Raw genomic sequence first — 18222 nt, 5'->3', positions numbered from 1 at the left:
TTGCCTTTTGGGAAGTCTGAGGTCTTCTGCCAGTGTTCAGTGGGTGTTCTGTAGGAGTGGTTCTGCATGTGTATTTCTGATGTATTTGTGAGTAGGAAGGTGATCTCCACATCTTACTCTTCTGCCATGTTGAAGGTCTCACTCTGTACGTTTTAATTGTCAAGCTGATAGGTGGGTTGAGGGTGAGGGTTGACAGTATAAATTGTCACAGATAATTCTAAGTTTTATGTTTGTTTTGCCTGAACAAATGGAAGGATGGTGTTGTCACTTCCTAAGATGGGGAAGTCTGAGGGAACCACAGGTTAGGAGGGAACAACAGGAAATAGGTTTTAGATATTTTGAATGTAAGGTGCCAATTAGGTATCCAAAGGGAGAATAGTCAGGTAGGCAATAGAGAATATGAGTTGGGAGCTCAGTAGGGGAGTCTGAGCTTGGGATAATAATTTGGGAGTCAGACCATAAATGATATTTAAAGGTAAGTTTGTATGAAATTGCATAGGGAATGGATTCGATAGAGAAGAGAAAATGTCTGAGGACTGTACTATGGGGCATGTCGATTGTTAGTAGTTGGGGGGATGAGAAAACTAGGAAGACTGAAAAGTAGAGGCCAGGGTGATAATTAAAGAGAACGCTGAGGAATGTGTGCCCCAAAGCCAAGTGAAAAAAATTTTCAAAAAGGTAGGACTGATTAATTAGCTAAATTATGCTGAGAATTCAAAGAACATGAAGATTTAGAACTGATTATTGAATTTTGCAAAGTAGAGATGATTGGTGACCCTAACTGTTGTGCTGACTGGAATGGGTTCCAGAATATTTTCAGGAATAAAACTCATAAAATTAAGGTATTATTAAGGAGACTTAGATGAACTATCTTTAGGCTTTCCTTGTTGAGGACTAATCCTGTCAATGGTGAAAACCTTCATAGAAAAGATGATATATTAAACTTTGGAATGTAGCATAAAATAAAATAAAAGATAAAATATAATAAAATAAATCTTTGCAATTAAGAGCTCAATCTATCAATTTCAAACTTTGATTTATTCCTTTTGTCAAAATCCAGAAATAGTGGACTTAATAAAACTACCAAAAGCAGTGTAAATAAGTTTATTTTGTGTAAAAGTTAATTGAGGTATTTCATAGAAATTGAAAACATTTAGCATAACATTTATTCTGAAAAGTATCCTTATATGTCCATCTGTTTTGCATAGTATTTTTTCTTCCATTGGTCTATATATCTGTTGTTGTGCCAACACCAAAAACAATGTTGCTAAAAATAGTCCTAAAAATATTATAGCTCTATTATAAGTCTTGAAATGTGGTAGGAAAAGTCCTTGATATATGTAGATGATCCTTTACATTTACATATATGTATTTTATTTATTTTTATTTAAAAAATTTTAATTAATTTATTTATCTTTGCTGTGTTGGGTCTTCATTTCTGTGTGAGGGCTTTCTCTAGTTGTGGCAAGCGGGGGCCACTCTTCATTGCGGTGCGTGGGCCTCTCACTATCGCGGCCTCTCCTGTTGCGGAGCACAGGCTCCAGACATGGAGGCTCAGTAGTGTTGCTCCATGGCATGTGGGATCCTCCCAGATCAGGGCTTGAAACCGTGTCCCCTGCATTAGCAGGCAGATTCTCAACCACTGTGCCACCAGGGAAGCCCCTACATGTATGTTCATGGAAGCCCCTACATGTATTTAGAATCAACTTGTTGTTTTCCACAAAAGGAAAAAAGGGGATTTTGATTGGATTTAATTGCATCAATAGATCAATTTGGAGCAGTGACATCTTTCTAATATCATTTTCTAATCCATCAGTATGGCATATCCATATACTCTTGCTTAATTTCCCATTTAATATTTTATAGATTTCTTTGTAGAGGTCTTGTATCTTTGTTTCCTTCCTGGGTATTTGGTCAGTCTTGACACTATTGTAAATGGTATAATTTTTAAAATTTCATCTTCTAATTGTACATAAAAATGCAGGCAAACTTTATATTGATCTTTATTTTTCTATTTTTAAAATTTATTTTATTTTTGGCTGCGTTGGGTCTTTGTTGCTGCGTGTGTGATTTCTCTAGTTGCAGCCAGCAGGGGCTGCTCTTCATTGCAGTGCATGGGCTTCTCATTGCGGTGGCTTCTCTTGTTGCAGAGCATGGGCTCTAGACGCGTGGGTTTCAGTAGTTGTGGCACATGGGCTCAGTAGTTGTGGCTCATAGGCTCTGGAGTACAGGCTCAGTAGTTGTGGCACACAGGCTTAGTTGCTCCGTGGCATGTGGGATCTTCCTGGACCAGGGCTTGGACCCATGTCCCCTGCATTGGCAGGTGGATTCTTAACCACTGCACCACTGGGGAAGTCCCTATATTGATCTTATATTTAGCAACTGTGCTCATATATTCTAATAGTTTATCTATTCATACTTTTGGGTTTTGTACATCAACAGTCATATAAGACAGTTTTATTTCTTCCTTTGAAAGATTATTTCAACATTTTATTTCTTTTCTTGCCTTAATGCACTGGCTAGGATTTCTAGAACAATGTTGAATGGAAATGGCAATGATGAAAATCCTTGCCTCATCACCAATTTTGGAGTGAAAGCTTTTGGCCTGTTCTGATGTGTACAATGTCTACAACAAAATGTATGCTTTTCTTAGGAAGAAAAATCAATTTTTATCTGATTAAGAAAGTTCCCCTGAACACCTGCTTTATTAAGAACTTTTATTATGAATGGATATTGAATTTTATCAAAACATTTTATGCTGCATGTACCAAGGTGATCATATTTTCCCCCTTTGCTCAGTTATTTTATTCTCAAATGGCAAGTCTGGCTTGGGTTCTTATCAGACTAGGTTTGCTAATATTTTATTTAGACTTTCTACATCTATGTTCATGAATGAATATGGTTTGTAATTTTTCCATTTTTGCATAGAAAAGAGCATGGAATATGAGGGCGTATTGAAAAGAATGATTAAAATGATGGACCATGGAATATGAGCTGTATACTCATTTTTGTTTTATACACTTGATATTCTTTCAGATTTACTCAGCAGGTAAAGGAGAGAAGTCAGTAAGTCAATAGGTTTGTGGAGAGCAATAAATGTAAAATTTTCTATCTAAAGTATTAGATTACTAATCAGCCAGATAGCTCATTTTAGTTTTCTTTTGGTCTACTGAACACATGACTTAACTGCAAATGCTTAGTGAAGTAAATTTTTATCTTTGACTTGCTACTGTTGAGTCACATTATGCTTTCCTCATGAAGAGGGTGCAAGATTCTAATTATTTGCAATTAAAATCCAATTCAGAATTGCAGCATTCAAAAGCAGCCCTGCTTAAAGACATTGAGACATGAGACTGGGCTGCTCTCACAATGAGTACAAATGTAGGGGAAAACTGCACAAGGATAGGCTATGTTCTTGGCTGATCTCAGCCTGTGTTCCACTATTGTGAAGATCATTACTGCCAGAGTGAAAGTTGGGCCAATGGCCAGGTCAGTGACAGATACACTGTTTCATATGGAGAACATCCAGGTCTCTGGATCTACCCCAAGAAGGCTTCTTCCTTGGGCTTTTCTTCCTTGGAAGAGAGCCAGAAAACTGAAGAGAAAAACTGCCTTCCCACTCTGATCTGTCAGGCTGCAGTTTGCAACTTCTTTTGCATAAATACAAATGTACCTGGATGTTACAGTCACTTCCTTGTGTAAAATTGATGGAAACATTCTTTCAAAAAGTGGTGATTTGTTAAATTCTGAGGTGTAGCATAAAATAAAATACCTGCTTGAAAATATGAGTTCAATCTATCTAATTTCAAAGTTGGATTTTTTCCCACTTTTGTCAAAAACTAAAAATACTGGACTTAATAGAGGCTTTTACAAAAGCAATGTGAATAAAAACTGATTCCATAATATCTATTAAGATATCACATAGGGCTTCCCTGGTGGCGCAGTGGTTAAGAATCCGCCTGCCAGTGCAGGGCACACGGGTTCGTGCCCCAGTCCGGCAAGATCCCACATGCCGCGGAGCGGCTAGGCCCGTGAGCCACAACTACTGAGCCTGCGCGTCTGGAGCCTGTGCTCCGCAACGGGAGAGGCCGCGACAGTGAGAGGCCCGCGCACCGCGATGAAGAGTGGCCCCCACTCGCCGCAACTGGAGAAAACCCACGCACAGAACGAAGACCCAACATAGCCAAAAATAAATAAATAAATATTTTTAAAAAGATATCACATAAAATTTTAATTTTTAACATTTTATATTCATTTAATGACTATCTTTTAATTATATCTCTAAGTTTTTCAGTGTTATATTTACTTTGGAAAACACCTTTAATATTCCTTATTTTAAAAAATATTTCAAGCAAATATTAAAGGTTCAAAGAATATTTCATATAAGAATTCTATTTTCAGTCAAAGCTATTTCAGGAATTTTAGAGTCAGGAGAAGTAGATATATAGTTTAAGAAATAAATTGTAATGACCAGAGTAGCATTGGAATAAAGAATGGATTTAAGGGGCTTCCCTGGTGGCGCAGTGGTTGAGAATCCGCCTGCCGATGTAGGGGACACGGGTTCGTGCCCTGGTCCGGGAAGATCCCACGTGCCGCGGAGCGGCTGGGCCCGTGAGCCATGGCCGCTGAGCCTGCGCGTCCGGAGCCTGTGCTCCGCAACGGGAGAGGCCACAACAGTGAGAGGCCCGCGTACCACAAAAAAAAAAAAAAAAAAAAAAGGAATGGGTTTAAGTATAACCTTAGATTACATTTTAGATTTTTATGAGTTATAACTTTATTTTCCAAAAATATCCAAGATATAAATTATAGTTAATAACACAAAAGGAAGTGCTCATCTAAGATTTTAATGAGTTACTTAGTGTAGAAAATAGCATTATATCAATACTTGAATTGATAGAGCAAATAGGGCGTAATGCTTTTATAAGTGCCTACTTTGAACTAACTTTGCACTTTGGGAGAGGTTTGAGAATGCTTAGTACTTAAAATTACCTCAAGGCAGTTCTGGAATGATTCCGCATGAACCAGATTGTCAGATAATGTGGGGAAACAGCTCTAGGAGCAACTCATGCAAAGTTTGAAAAACAGAGGGAGTTATGTTATCTACTGTTAAATAATAGTAAGTGGATATGGTTTAGGAGTGGCTTGCCATGAAGGCTCATCTGAAAACAAGATAAGATTGATAAGGTAGAATTCCATACTGATGTCCATTTTAATAGTGTTATGCTATATTCTAATTTTAGCAGCCATGCACCCTTGCAAAATAAACTCACTACATATCAATGTGATATGTAGTGTTTAGCATGAATTCTGAATAACTAATCTTTCTTTAAAGAATGAAATGATACATTTCATTTACATGTTCAGTTCCTAGGGTATAAATTTAACTCATTGATAAGATTTTCAAACACCTTTTCAAGCAGTAATGGAGTAGGAGTTTGGAATATCCCATTGTTATATATGTAATTGTCCATCTAAATTCTTCTGATATTTGTGTTGGTTGGTTAGTTTGTCTTAGTCTCACTTTGCTTAGAATTTCTGATGAGGGATAGGATTTGAAGATGCGAAAAGGCGCAAAATGCAAAGGGCAATACAAGTGTTCCTCTTTTATAACCATCAAGTGTAGAGGTTGGGATGCCAAAAGCTGAAAAGAGACAACTGGTGTGTATTCCTTTCCATTAAAAAAAACTTAAAGGTTTTGAATTTATGAATGAATATTGCCTGTTTTCAACTCTTTTTTTAAAAAAAAATTATTTATTTATTTGACTGCACCAGGTCTTAGTTGCAGCATGAGGGATCTTTAGTTGCAGCATATGGGATCTTTAGTTGCAGCATGCATGAGATCTTTAGCTGTGGCATGAGAACTCTTAGTTGCAGCATGTGGGATCTAATTCTCTGACCAGGGATTGAACCTGGGCCCCCTACATTGGGAGCGCCAAGTCTTAGCCACTGGACCACCAGGGAAGTCCCTCAGCTCTTGATCTATGCAAGAATCCTTGATCAGCTTGTTAGGGAAATTGTCTTCTATACGTTTAGAGTAAGCCCCTAGGGTTGACTTCTTGAGAATATGGAAGAAGAAAGAGTATTTACTCTATAATATTTAACCAGTGTGCCCTTTGCCCTGTCAGCACACATAGCAGAAGGAACTAGAGTTTCTTGCTGGATATAGGATTAATGGGAGTAATTTGGGGGTTTCCAGTGCCCTTTTTTTTTCTCTCTGAGGGCCAGTAGAGTAAAATGACAGTACCAGGTCTGTCTCAAGTCTATGCAAAGTCGATTGGCTCAACTCTATGATTCTTCAATGCAAAGAAGACTAGACCCAGTATTTTCATTAATATGACTAGCTAGTTCCTCTTTTAATTTTGTAGGAGGCAGGAGTTTCCATTATGACCTTGGTTACTAAATTCTTAACATTCTGCATATATTACCCACATATGACTTTTAGAAGAGTCATGTGATATGGAATTCAGATGTAATAATTGATATGGAGGAAATATGAATTCATCTCCTTGTTATGCCACTTATTTAGTTGGTGGCTGTTGAAATTTTATGTAACTTGTGTCACATCTCTGTTTTAAAAAGTGTACTGTAATAGTAGCTGATTCAGGGATGCAATGAGGACTAATGACGTAATGATTCTTTTATATTTCAGGTTTCAGCTGGCCACAGGCAAGTCCATAATCTTCTGCATATTTATTACTAGTAGGTGGAGTTCTAATTATTAACTTGTGAACTGCTTTTAAATAAAGCACTGTAAAATATTTCATAATCTAAGTGCCATAATTCTATAATAGTGGTTGAGATTTCTAATATTGACAAATCAGAGAGCTATAGATTTTTATAAGTTTTTATGTTATGGAATACTACTATTAAAAAATATGTCTGGAATTATATTTATAAGCTATGTTAGATGGGCAGTTTACTTGACCCTCCTGTTCCTCACTTTCTTCCTATATAAAGTGAAAATAATCACAGTACTTACCTTATAAAGTTATTGTTAATAATAAGAGATAATTTATGTGAAATGTACAAGTACCTGGTACATTGTAAGCAGTCATTGGATATTATGTTTGCCATTATTGCTGTCAGTAGTATTAATAAGAAAACTCAATAGGGTTGCAGCATAGGACATTTAATAGATCCAGAAAACAGTTTAAACCATGAGAAAATATAATTTAGATTTCACAGTATACCTGCTATGATCATCCTTTATTTCAAGGCACACCCAGTTCTTTGAGCTGGGAGTGCTCCTGGGTATTTAACAGGTAGTTTGAAATGTTGATAGTCTAGAATAGGCTTCATTTGATTCCATGCCATCATTTTTTAAATGGATGGTTAGGTGCTATTGGAGAAGTATAAGATTTGTTTACTCATCTGGTCAAATACAGAGCATGAGTATCAATTCCAGCCTCAGCACAGAGACTGGAGTGAATGTTGTACTTGATATTAGGAGAGTCAAAGGCAATCTCTCTTGTCTTTGAATTGCTGCTGCACATCATGATTAGTATTACCCCTTCTCTGATGTTTGGGTCTGATAACTCTTTTGTCTTGTTCCTCAGTGTATTCCTTTCTTCTGTCTCTCTCCTTCTGTCTTCCTTTTTTCCATATCACCCCCAACTTTCTATCATTCTCATTTTCTTTCTCCTAATCCTTTCCCCTTCTTTCCATGAACATTTGTTGAGCACATACAAAGGGCAGAACACATTACCCAGCAGTGTTCCCAGGCGTTAGGGAGGGGTACAGCTTGATGGTAGTGGGGGTGACTGTGTTTAGTGGTAGGCTGATGGGGAGGGGCTTGCACTTCATCTTGTGGGCAATGAGGATCCATTGTAATTTCTTGAATAAGGGTGAGATAAAAGAGATGTTTCTAAAAATTAATCTTTTTGGATACCAATGAAGGATGAATGGGAGGGAGAAGAGATTGAAGATGGTGGGACCATTTGGAGACTCTGATTCTTATTTTGCATTTATGATTCCAGCAGTGTTGCTCTAAAGTGAGAAAGACCTGAATGAAGTTAGAGGCAACAATATTGTTGCCAACAGGAGCAATACAGGGAGTATTTTGAAGGAGAAGTGGCAAAACTTGGTGACCAGATGCAAAGAGTAAAGGAAGGATAGGAAGAGCACCATGGTGGTGTACAGTTTAGTGTCAGTATAGTATTTGGAAGTTACTGCTCACATTGATACAAATGGGGAAACTGGGAATGGGAAAAGAAAATTACCTCATTGTTATATATTTTGAGTATGAGGTGCCAGTAAGACATTCAAGTCAAATTATGGGCTTCTAATTTCATTATTGTTTGACAAATTTTTTAGTAGTTTATATTCTTATAGATTATAATTTAATCTCCTTGCATTCTAGAATACACTGTGCTGTTTTAAGGGTTATATTCACTGATGTAATTTTAAGTATTTTATGTTCTAGTAAGTAGATTATCATTGTTGCATGGTGTTTGAGATGTGGTGGTTTGGTCTAAATTAGTTTTGGGTCACAATACACTTGTTATTAATAAAGGACAAGATGTTGTTTAAACATTTGAGTCAATGGAACATAGAAAGACGAGCACTGCATAGAAATAATGTAATTGAATTGGCAAATGAGCTTTGAATAATGTCCATTTATTTAGGGTATTTGGAAAGGTTACATTATCATTATTTGTTATACTGCTTAAGTATAAATATCAGAAAAAAGGTAATGAGATAAAACATTTAGCCTATAAAATAGTTATAGATACTGTTTTAAAAAATAATATTGTAATTAAAATAAACAGTAAACAAATTCATTGTAATGATTTAAAGGGCAGTGAGATTTAATGAAAGAATTTAATAGTTGTTCAGTCACACCTATCCATATGACCAGTGCTAAAAGTTTGAGGTATATACTTCCATATCTTTTTGGCTCATTTTATAAAATTTTATGAGTATATGTCAATATTTTGTGACAGTTTGTTTTCACAAAACTGAGAACGTACTATTCGTATTGTTCTGCCACTTACACTTTTTACTTAAAAATGCATCATGAACATCCTTCTTTATAAAAACACATAGACCTCATTCTTTTTTTTTTTCACAGCCTCATAACATTCTGTTGTTGAATTATTCCTGTGCTGAGGATTCTTGGTTTTAAAAGTTTTAAATTGCATCTCTTGGTTTTTTTAGTTACCAAAGCCATTTGTCTTTGCAAAATTATATTTGCAAAATCAAATCAAAACTATAGTGAAGAAAACTTTCTCCCTAATATTCATTCTGTATATTTCATTTTATTGTCTTACTGCTTTAGTATTACCAAAACAATACTGTATGATAGTGATGAGAGCTGTCCTATTATTTTAATGGCAGTTAGTTTTGTAAATTACTTTTAATTTGTTTGGATATATACTGAGATGTAGAATTGCTGGATCATATGGTAGTTCTATATGTAAATTTTTTAGGTATTTTTATACTGTTACCCATAGTGGTTGCACCATTTTATAATCTTACCAACAGTTCACAAAGGTTCCAATTTCTCCATATCCTCACTGACACTTGTTTTCTGTTTTTTTTTTAAATAATTGCCATCCTAATGGGTGTGAAATGATATCTGTTTGTAGTTTTGATTTGCATTTCTCTAATGATAAGGGATGTTGAGCATCTTTTTTTATATGCTTGTTGTCAATTTTTATATTCTCTTTGGTAAAATGTCTATTCAAGTCCTTTTACCATTTAAGAAATAAGATTATTTTTATTGAGTTGTAAGAGTTTATATATACATATATTTTTTCTGTATATTACCTGCTTAACTTCTTATCAGATATGATTTGCAAATATCTTCTCCCATTCAATAGGTTGCATTTTCACTCTGTGGATTGTGTTCTTTAATGCACATACATTTTTAAGTTTGTAGTCATATTTGTCTATTTTTTGTATTTATTGCCTGTGCTTTGGTGTCACATCCAAATCATCATTGCCAAACCCACTGTCATGAAGCTTTTCCTCTGTTTTCTTTTAGGAGTTCCAAAGGTTTAGGTCTTTCCTTTAGATCTTAATCCATTTTGAGTTAATTTTTATATATGTTGTAAGACAAGGTCTAATATCATTCTTCTACATGGAGATATCTAGTTTTCCCAACACCGTTTGTTGAGGAGCCATTTTTTCCCCATGGAGTGTCCTTGGCACTGTTGTCAAAGATCATTTGACCATATATGTGAGGGTTTATTTCTGGGTTCTTTATTCTGTTCCATTGGTGTCTATGTTGGTCATGCTATGGACATTCTTATACAAGTGTTTTGTGGACATATATTTTCCTTCTCTTAGGTATGTATCTATGTTTGTAATTGCAGGGCTGTGGGGTACATGTGTAACTTAACTTAGAAATTGCCAGATAGTTTTCCAAAGTGGCTGTACCAACATTTGGTATTATCAGTCTTTTAAGTTTTAGCCATTTTGGTAAGGTTGAGTCACTTTTTTTGTCTTTTGGTTGAATTGTTATTTAAGAACAAATTTGAGGTAAAATTAAGTGCTTCAATATGTGTTCAGTTATTTTTTTCTCTTCCCACAAGAGCGTAAGCCTTATTAGATGCTGTTTGCTCCTCAGTTTCTAAATGTTTGCTGACATAGAGTAGGTACTCAATGCAAGTTTATTTTGAATGAATAAAGTGGATGAAAAAATAAATCAAAACATGAATATTTAGCTTCTTTCTGATAAATCTGAGATTTGTATTCATCAGATATATCTGGGAACTTCTCCAGGGTCTAATAATTAGTCATGAATATTTTGGTGGTTGAATCACCCTAGGAAAAATGTGGCAGGACAAAGTTTTAGGAATGTATATTCAGTTTGCCAGATTCCCACAATCTCCCATTGAGATAAATTTTAAAACTTAAGAGCATAGTAACATTAAAAGGCAGGATGGTTTTAAGAATTAGAAAAAGTAGTTCATCTGTGGAAACATTGTTCAAGGACTTTTGTTTCTTTTTTGACAACCATAGGATTGCTGCTAATTTTAAGTGAAATGAATTATTTCTGTAATATAGTTTTATATTTTGTCTAATCCTTATAGTACAACTAAATCTTGATTGTTGTGGTATTGATGATTTGCCTTATGAGCTATTCAGGACCTTTTATTTCTTCTTACCTGATGTCTTTGGTCCACTTTTCTGTTCTAAATAGTTTCACTAAACAATTATCAGACAAAAATAAGAAAGAGGGTAGAGGAATAAATTTAAAGAGAAGGAAATAGGACAAACACTCATGCTGCCTATGAATTTTTTTCCATTAGCACAAATAAGAATTTAGAAGTGACTTTTATAAATGCATAGGACTTCAAGTAGTTGCCATAATAATCCCTAATGTTTCAGCAGTTTTAACACTGTGTTTATATATAAACAAATGTAATAAAAGTAATCAGGTATTTTATATAATCAAGTATTATACAATTTATACCAACATTTGAGTATCTGGGTTTGAAAAGCCGTCTGTTGTTATATGGGTTCATTTTCTGTTGGTGCTCTTCACATGTTGTATAACAAAAAGTATGTTTCTTTTCTGTATTTTATGAACTTTCATCCTACAAAATATTTCTCTGTAATGAGTTTAGATGCAATCAGTGGCTTGAGGACCCAATTTACCTACTGAAAAAAACCATAAGTTCTCCTTGATTTGTTTTTATTTTCTGCCCAGTGGTTAATATATGTTTTGAATAGTCATAGCTGTTAAAATAAGACCTACATACAGTTTTGTTAGTGCAATCTATGAAAATGTGAACATTATATTACTATGAGTAGTAATGCTTATGATAATATGGTATAACACTTTAAAATAATTTCTTTTTGTCCTTTTATTTCATATTGGAAGCAGGTGTGTAAGTATTCAATATTTTTGGTTATTCTATTCTGTGCAGTATTTTGAGTCACCTCCAACTTAATGACTCCACATTATTGTATTCTTCCCCCACCAGAAAGTCAAATAAAGAAAACCACTTTACCCTTTCATAACCACAGCGACATGAGTGAAGATCTTAATATAAAGGAGGAAATAGTTTTAGGAGACTCTTCAAAAAATATATCATTGGAAGATGAAAGAAATCAATTACATTCCAGGAAAAAACGTTTTTTATCGTATCCAAGATACGTGGAAGTTATGGTTACAGCTGATGCTAAAATGGTTCATCACCATGGACAGAATTTGCAGCACTACGTACTAACTCTAATGTCAATTGTAAGTAAACTTAACAGGTCCTTTGTATTTCCTAAAATGTTTAACATAATATTTTTTCACATTTAATTAAAATGTTTTCCCAAACTTTAGATGTAAGCAAATTATCTATATTTAAGCCAAAAATATTTCATTGAAATTTAGTTTAAATAGATGTATATAGCAAGTATCCTATTCTGTTACTTGGACTGTTTTCTAAAAAATCTAAAATCTTTGAAACAAACCACTTACAGAAAATCGCTTGAATCTTTACTTCATCACATGAATGGCTTCTGCCCCCTAGTGACAGGGAAGATCTTAGTAGAATTGATCTTTTGCCCTTTGAATCTGAATTTTTAAACCTTATCTTATTTCTTCACAGAAGGAGGGGATACTAATTTTACTACTACTGCATTTGCCAGATCAAATTGGGACACATGATATTTTAAGTTATAAAAGTATTATGGCAATAAAAAGATAACCTATTACTAATAGAGCTGCTTTAGCAAATTTGGGGTATAAGATCACAGTAGCTATAAGAGCTTTTGAGCTGATGTTAATATCTCTTTGAGCAATGGTGGTGCCAGTATCGTTAGAACAGAATTCTAGTGCCAGTCAAGAACACCAGTTCTGTGTTAGTGGTAGAACTCTATGTCCTATACATGCACGTATATAGGCACCCATATACATATATACACACATATACCTACTGTCTGGGACATGGCTGGATTAAGTCCTGCTGTTTTGAAGTAATTACTAAAAGTACCTCTTTCATTCTCAGGAGTATCTTGGTTTAGTTGATGAATTATATGGTCCCCTATTTTTACACATCCAGGATATTGGAACATATCTCATGGCTAGAAGTATCTCTATTCACAGGTAGGGAATTCAGGCTTACTTGGTAGAAAAAAACTTGACCAGGACACATATATAGGCTATTATAAATTTCCTTTAACAAGAACTCACCAGTTAAGTTCATTGTGACTTAAAGATCCTAAGACTTTGTTATTTTCCTTACGTATAACATTTTATCTTAAATTCTTGTAAGTGCTAAGAATACATGGTCTCTGCTGCCTAAACACAGTATCTGATATGAAATGAGCACTCATTAGTTAGTTAAAGAATGAGTAAACAAGTGATTAAAGTAATACTTTTTTCGGAATAAATGACATTGTAGCAGACAAAAACCAGAGATGATCCAAAATGATTTTCCTAAATTTGTACAGTATAGATGTCTTTTGTTTACTTGAATTGAATTTTTAAAATGACAACAGAGCTATACATACAGATTTATTCTGATGACTTTTTAACTTCCAAATCTGAAGTAATTATCTAGATATGCGTGTGGCATGCTCATTATGAAGGGATTCTAATGAGATCATTGACATGGAGGATGTCGATTGATATGTAGGAAATTATATCAATTATATAGAACAGTGTGGGATAAGCTTGACAATTTTAAATGGTTAAAGGAGATACTCATTAAGAAAACTGGGGAGGGGATAGAGATACTGAAGGAAAATATTAGATTTTATAAATGCAACAGGTTTTGTAGCATTTTAAGTGACAACTCCCATATCAGTGCTTTGGAAGGAATGACTAGAAGAAGTCAAGGAACACAAGGGTAATTTTCAAATAGCTCTCAATAATATAGTTTCGGTGATGATGCCATCCTCTGAAAAGTTTTGTCATCTGTATTTTACATAAAAATCAATGTAATCACTGTTTAGAAGATATTGTGATGTACCTTGTGTCCATGGGAGTTTTAAAGCCAGAGTTCATCAAGGACAAAGCCGACCTTCTGCTTCATGGAAAGTAAATCTGCTTCTGAGATTGCCTGAAACAGAAGACCAGTGCATGCACATACCATTTCCTAGATTTTTAGTCCCACTAGGAGAGCCAATTTCAGTTAAGACGAGATGTTTGTAGATGTAGTCAGTTGGTTTGTGTTAAGCTTTCATTCACAGGGAGATACTGCCACAGGTTGAGGAATAGGGGAACATTCCAAATACAGATGGGGCAGGAGGAAAAATCCAGGAGGGTAAATCTCTCTTTTGAGGTAGTCTTAGTTTTATACATACTTGCTTTCCTCCTCAGAGGCCGAATTTCAGATGACTTCAAATTACCTGGGGTTTTTGCTCTCTTTATTCTTTTTCTCTTTTGTTGAATGTTTAGATAAGGATGCAGGAAAGTCAGTAGACTTTATGTTTCTGGACAGTTATTGTTATTTTATTAGTGAAAAAGTGATTATAGCTATATTTGTAGATGTAAACCATGTTAAAGGTGAATGGAAACTTGGATAAAGAGTCGACTGACTCTTGTTTTGCCTGAGACTTTCTTAGTTTTAGTATTAAAAGTCTCATGTCTCTGGAAATCCCTTAGTCCTGAGCAAACTGGGACAGTTGGTCACACTACATAGAGATTGTCAAATCTAATCCAACTTGTTTTATCTCCACTTGTGAAGTCCATTTCCAAAATTGCTCTAAAGAAGTAAGAGGAATACTATCTCCACATAAGTGTCCCCAGATGTTTCCAATTGAAGAAGGCATTCAAGTTTTGCATGTTTTGTCCTAATTTTTAAAAAGGTATTAACTGCATTTCAAGCACACACTCGAGATATTGGTAATGTTTTTTGGTCATAGTAATTTAGGAAAAAGACATGAATATGTGATTTGGACTTGGAATATGATTGAGAGCCATTTAAAGAAAAGTTCAGGGTTTCCCTGGTGGCGCAGTGGTTGAGAGTCCACCTGCCAATGCAGGGGACGCGGGTTCGTGCCCCAGTCTTGGAAGATCCCACATGCTGCAGAGTGGCTAGGCCCGTGAGCCATGGCCGCTGAGCCTGTGAGTCTGGAGCCTGTGCTCCACAACAGTGAGAGGCCTGCGTACCACAAAAAAAATAATAAAATAAAATAAAGAAAAGTTCAAAGTGATGAAAGAGTTTCTGTGTTGAGCTCCAGATATAGTGGGGGAAACTGCTGAATGCTTTCAGCATTGAGCAGATGGATTATATACATAATGTAGAAAGAGGATTATCTACACTTACTCATCCAGTACAAAGTAAACAATTATGCTCTCTTCTCAAACTTTTCCTTTGCTTTCAACAGATATTTAAAAATATCTGAGTGCAGTGATACCGAAATAATGTGTGTGATTTAATTCGCCTTTTAGAGTGCTTTACTCATGTTGCAAAAATAGCTTAGTGATCTCTATTCAAAGAGTTTCTGGAAACAACATTAAAATTAGCTGGGAAGAGCACATATGTGGTGTATAGTATATCTAATGAAAAAAGTGTGTGTTAAATGAGCAGAGATGTTCAATTATTTGCTATTCCAAAACGTTTATCCTTAGAGAATTTGGGTGACATGATCAGGTTGAAATGTAATTTTACACGCATTATTATTTTTTCAACAGATTTATTTTGATGTGCAATGACTTACTGTTTAATTAATCTTGGAAATACTTACTGTGTCAGAAAACTCCACATCCCTTTAGGTTTACAAAGGTTTGACTTGATGCTATTCACCTTGCTACAGATTTAATAATGTAAATTTCAAGAGCATCATTTGATTCTCAGGAATTAGCCCTATTTATTAAAACACAGTTGCTATTAGAGACACTTATCAACTAGAAAGCCTAATCTATATTACACTGACTTAATATCGTTGCTTTCAATTCTTTGAGTTGCTTTTACTGATGTTATTTAGGATGGGGAAAATTTTCAACCACACTAAAAAACTATTGATTTACTTTCGTACTTTATGTTCAACCATTTATGTTACCTTTCCCTTCAATTCAGTGATCTACCTGTTCTTAATTCTTTGCACATATTTACTTTGTGCATATGCAGAATGACATTTTCTAACTTAAAAACGAAAACATCTTTTTGATAAGAGTAATGGTCTCTGTAAGAAAAATGTGTTCACTTTATTAAAATCAGTTCTTTACAGATGACTTTGAAGGTGAAGGTGGTCAGAGTTATAAGATATACAGTTATAAGATAAATTACTCCTGGGAATGTAATGTACAGCATGGTGACTACAGTTAACAATACTGTATTGTATATTTGAAAGTTGCTAAGAGAGTAGATCTGAAAAGTTCTTATAATAACAAAAAAAATTACAACTGTGTATGGTGACAGATGTTAACCAAACTTATTGTAGTGGTTATTTTGCAATATGTATATATATCAAATCATTGTACACCTAAAACTAATACAATGGCATATGTCAATTATCTTAATTTTTAAAAATGGCTAAAATAATAAAGAAGGTGGTCTCTAAACATGCCATGTATGAACATTTGCTGAAGCACTATTTGGAAATTATTTCAAAATAGTTGGTCAGTTACTAGTGACATAATTTGTTTCATTCTTTGCATGAACTTTATTTTGCCTAGGATTTTCTTAAACTATTTAAACAATTCATACCATTTCTTTTCCTGTTGCTAATTATCTATGAAGTAATGTTTACTATTTTATGAGACCTACTGTAAAGCGATATGAATTCTATATGCCAGGGAAACAAATACTTAAAGAATAAAAGATTGGGGGATTGGTTCAATATGGCAGAGTTGAAGAACGTGCGCTCACTCCCTCTTGCGGGAGCACCAGAATCACAACTAACTGCTGAACAATCCTCGACAGGAGGACACTGGATCTCACCAAAAGAGATACCCCACATCCAAAGAAAAAGGAGAAGCCACAGTGAGACAGTAAGAGGGGTGCAATCAAAATAAAATGGCTGGGTGGGTGACTCACAAACTGGAGAACACTTATACCACAGAAGTCCACCAACTGGAGTGAAGGCTCTGAGCCCCACGTCAGGCTTCCCAACCTGGGGTTCCGGAAATGGGAGAAGAATTCTGAGAGAATCAGACTTTGAAGGCTAGCAGGATTTGATTGCAGGACTTCGACAGGACTGGGGGAAACAGAGACTCCACTCTTGGAGGGCACACACAAAGTAGTGTGAGCATCGGGACCCAGGGGAAGGAGCAGCGACCCCATAGGAGACTGAACCAGACCTACCTGCTATTGTTGGAGGATCTCCTGCAGAGGCGGGGGGTGGCTGTGGCTCACTGTGAGAACAAGGACACTGACAGCAGAAGTTCTGGGAAGTAAGTACTCCTTGGTGTGAGCCCTCCCAGAGTCCACCATTAGTCCCACCAAAGAGCTGGGTAGGCTCCAGTGTTGGGTTGCTTCAGGCCAAACAACCAACAGGGAGGGAACCCAGCCCCACCCATCAGCAGACAAGCAGATTAAACTTTTACTGAGCTCTGCCCACCAGAGCAACAGCCAGCTCTACCCACCACTAGTCCCTGCCATCAGGAAACTTGCACAAGCCTCTTAGATAACCTCATCCACCAGAGGGCAGACAGCAGAAGCAAGAAGAACTACAATCCTGCAGCCTGTGGAACAAAAACCACATTCACAAAGATAGACAAGATGAAAAGGCAGAAGGCTGTGTACCAGACAAAGGAACAAGATAAAACCCCAGAAAAACAACTAAATGAAGTGGAGATAGGCAACCTTCCAGAAAAAGAATTCAGAGTAATGATAATGAAGATGATCCAGGACCTCGGAAAAAGAATGGGGGCAAAGATCGAGATGATGCAAGAAATATTTAACAAAGACCTAGAAGAATTAAAGAACAAACACATAGAAGAATTAAAGAACAAACAAACAGAGATGAACAATACAATAACTGAAATGGAAACTACACTAGAAGGAATCAATAGCAAAATAACTGAGGCAGAAGAACGGAGAAGTGGCCTGGAAGGCAAAATGGTGGAATTCACTGCCACGGAACAGCATAAGGAAAAAAGAATGAAAAGAAATGAAGACAGCCTAAGAGACTTTTGGGACAATATTAAACGCAACAACATTCGCATTATAGGGGTCCCAGAAGGAGAAGAGAGAGAGAAAGTACCCGAGAAAATATTTGAAGAGATTATAGTCGAAAACTTCTCTAACATGGGAAAGGAAATAGCCACCCAAGTCCAGGAAGTGCAGAGAGTCCCAGGCAGGATAAACCCAAGGAGAAACACATGGAGAC

At 35.7% G+C, this 18222-nt stretch overlaps 1 protein-coding gene across 1 annotated transcript in view; it reads left to right on the top strand.

Annotated features, from left to right (window-relative positions):
• Positions 1-18222, top strand: part of ADAMTS20 (ADAM metallopeptidase with thrombospondin type 1 motif 20) — a 188237-nt gene that overhangs the window by 32957 nt on the left and 137058 nt on the right. Inside the window, exon 4 of the mRNA XM_059080523.2 lies at positions 11934-12193. Within this exon, the coding sequence (XP_058936506.1) occupies positions 11934-12193 (260 nt within the window). The remainder of the gene's footprint in view (positions 1-11933; positions 12194-18222) is intronic.

Source organism: Kogia breviceps, chromosome 12 (assembly GCF_026419965.1).
Source record: "Kogia breviceps isolate mKogBre1 chromosome 12, mKogBre1 haplotype 1, whole genome shotgun sequence".
Classification (NCBI taxonomy): domain Eukaryota; kingdom Metazoa; phylum Chordata; class Mammalia; order Artiodactyla; family Physeteridae; genus Kogia; species Kogia breviceps.
Note: the sequence above shows the minus strand (reverse complement) of the source record. Positions and strands in the feature narration are given on the sequence as shown.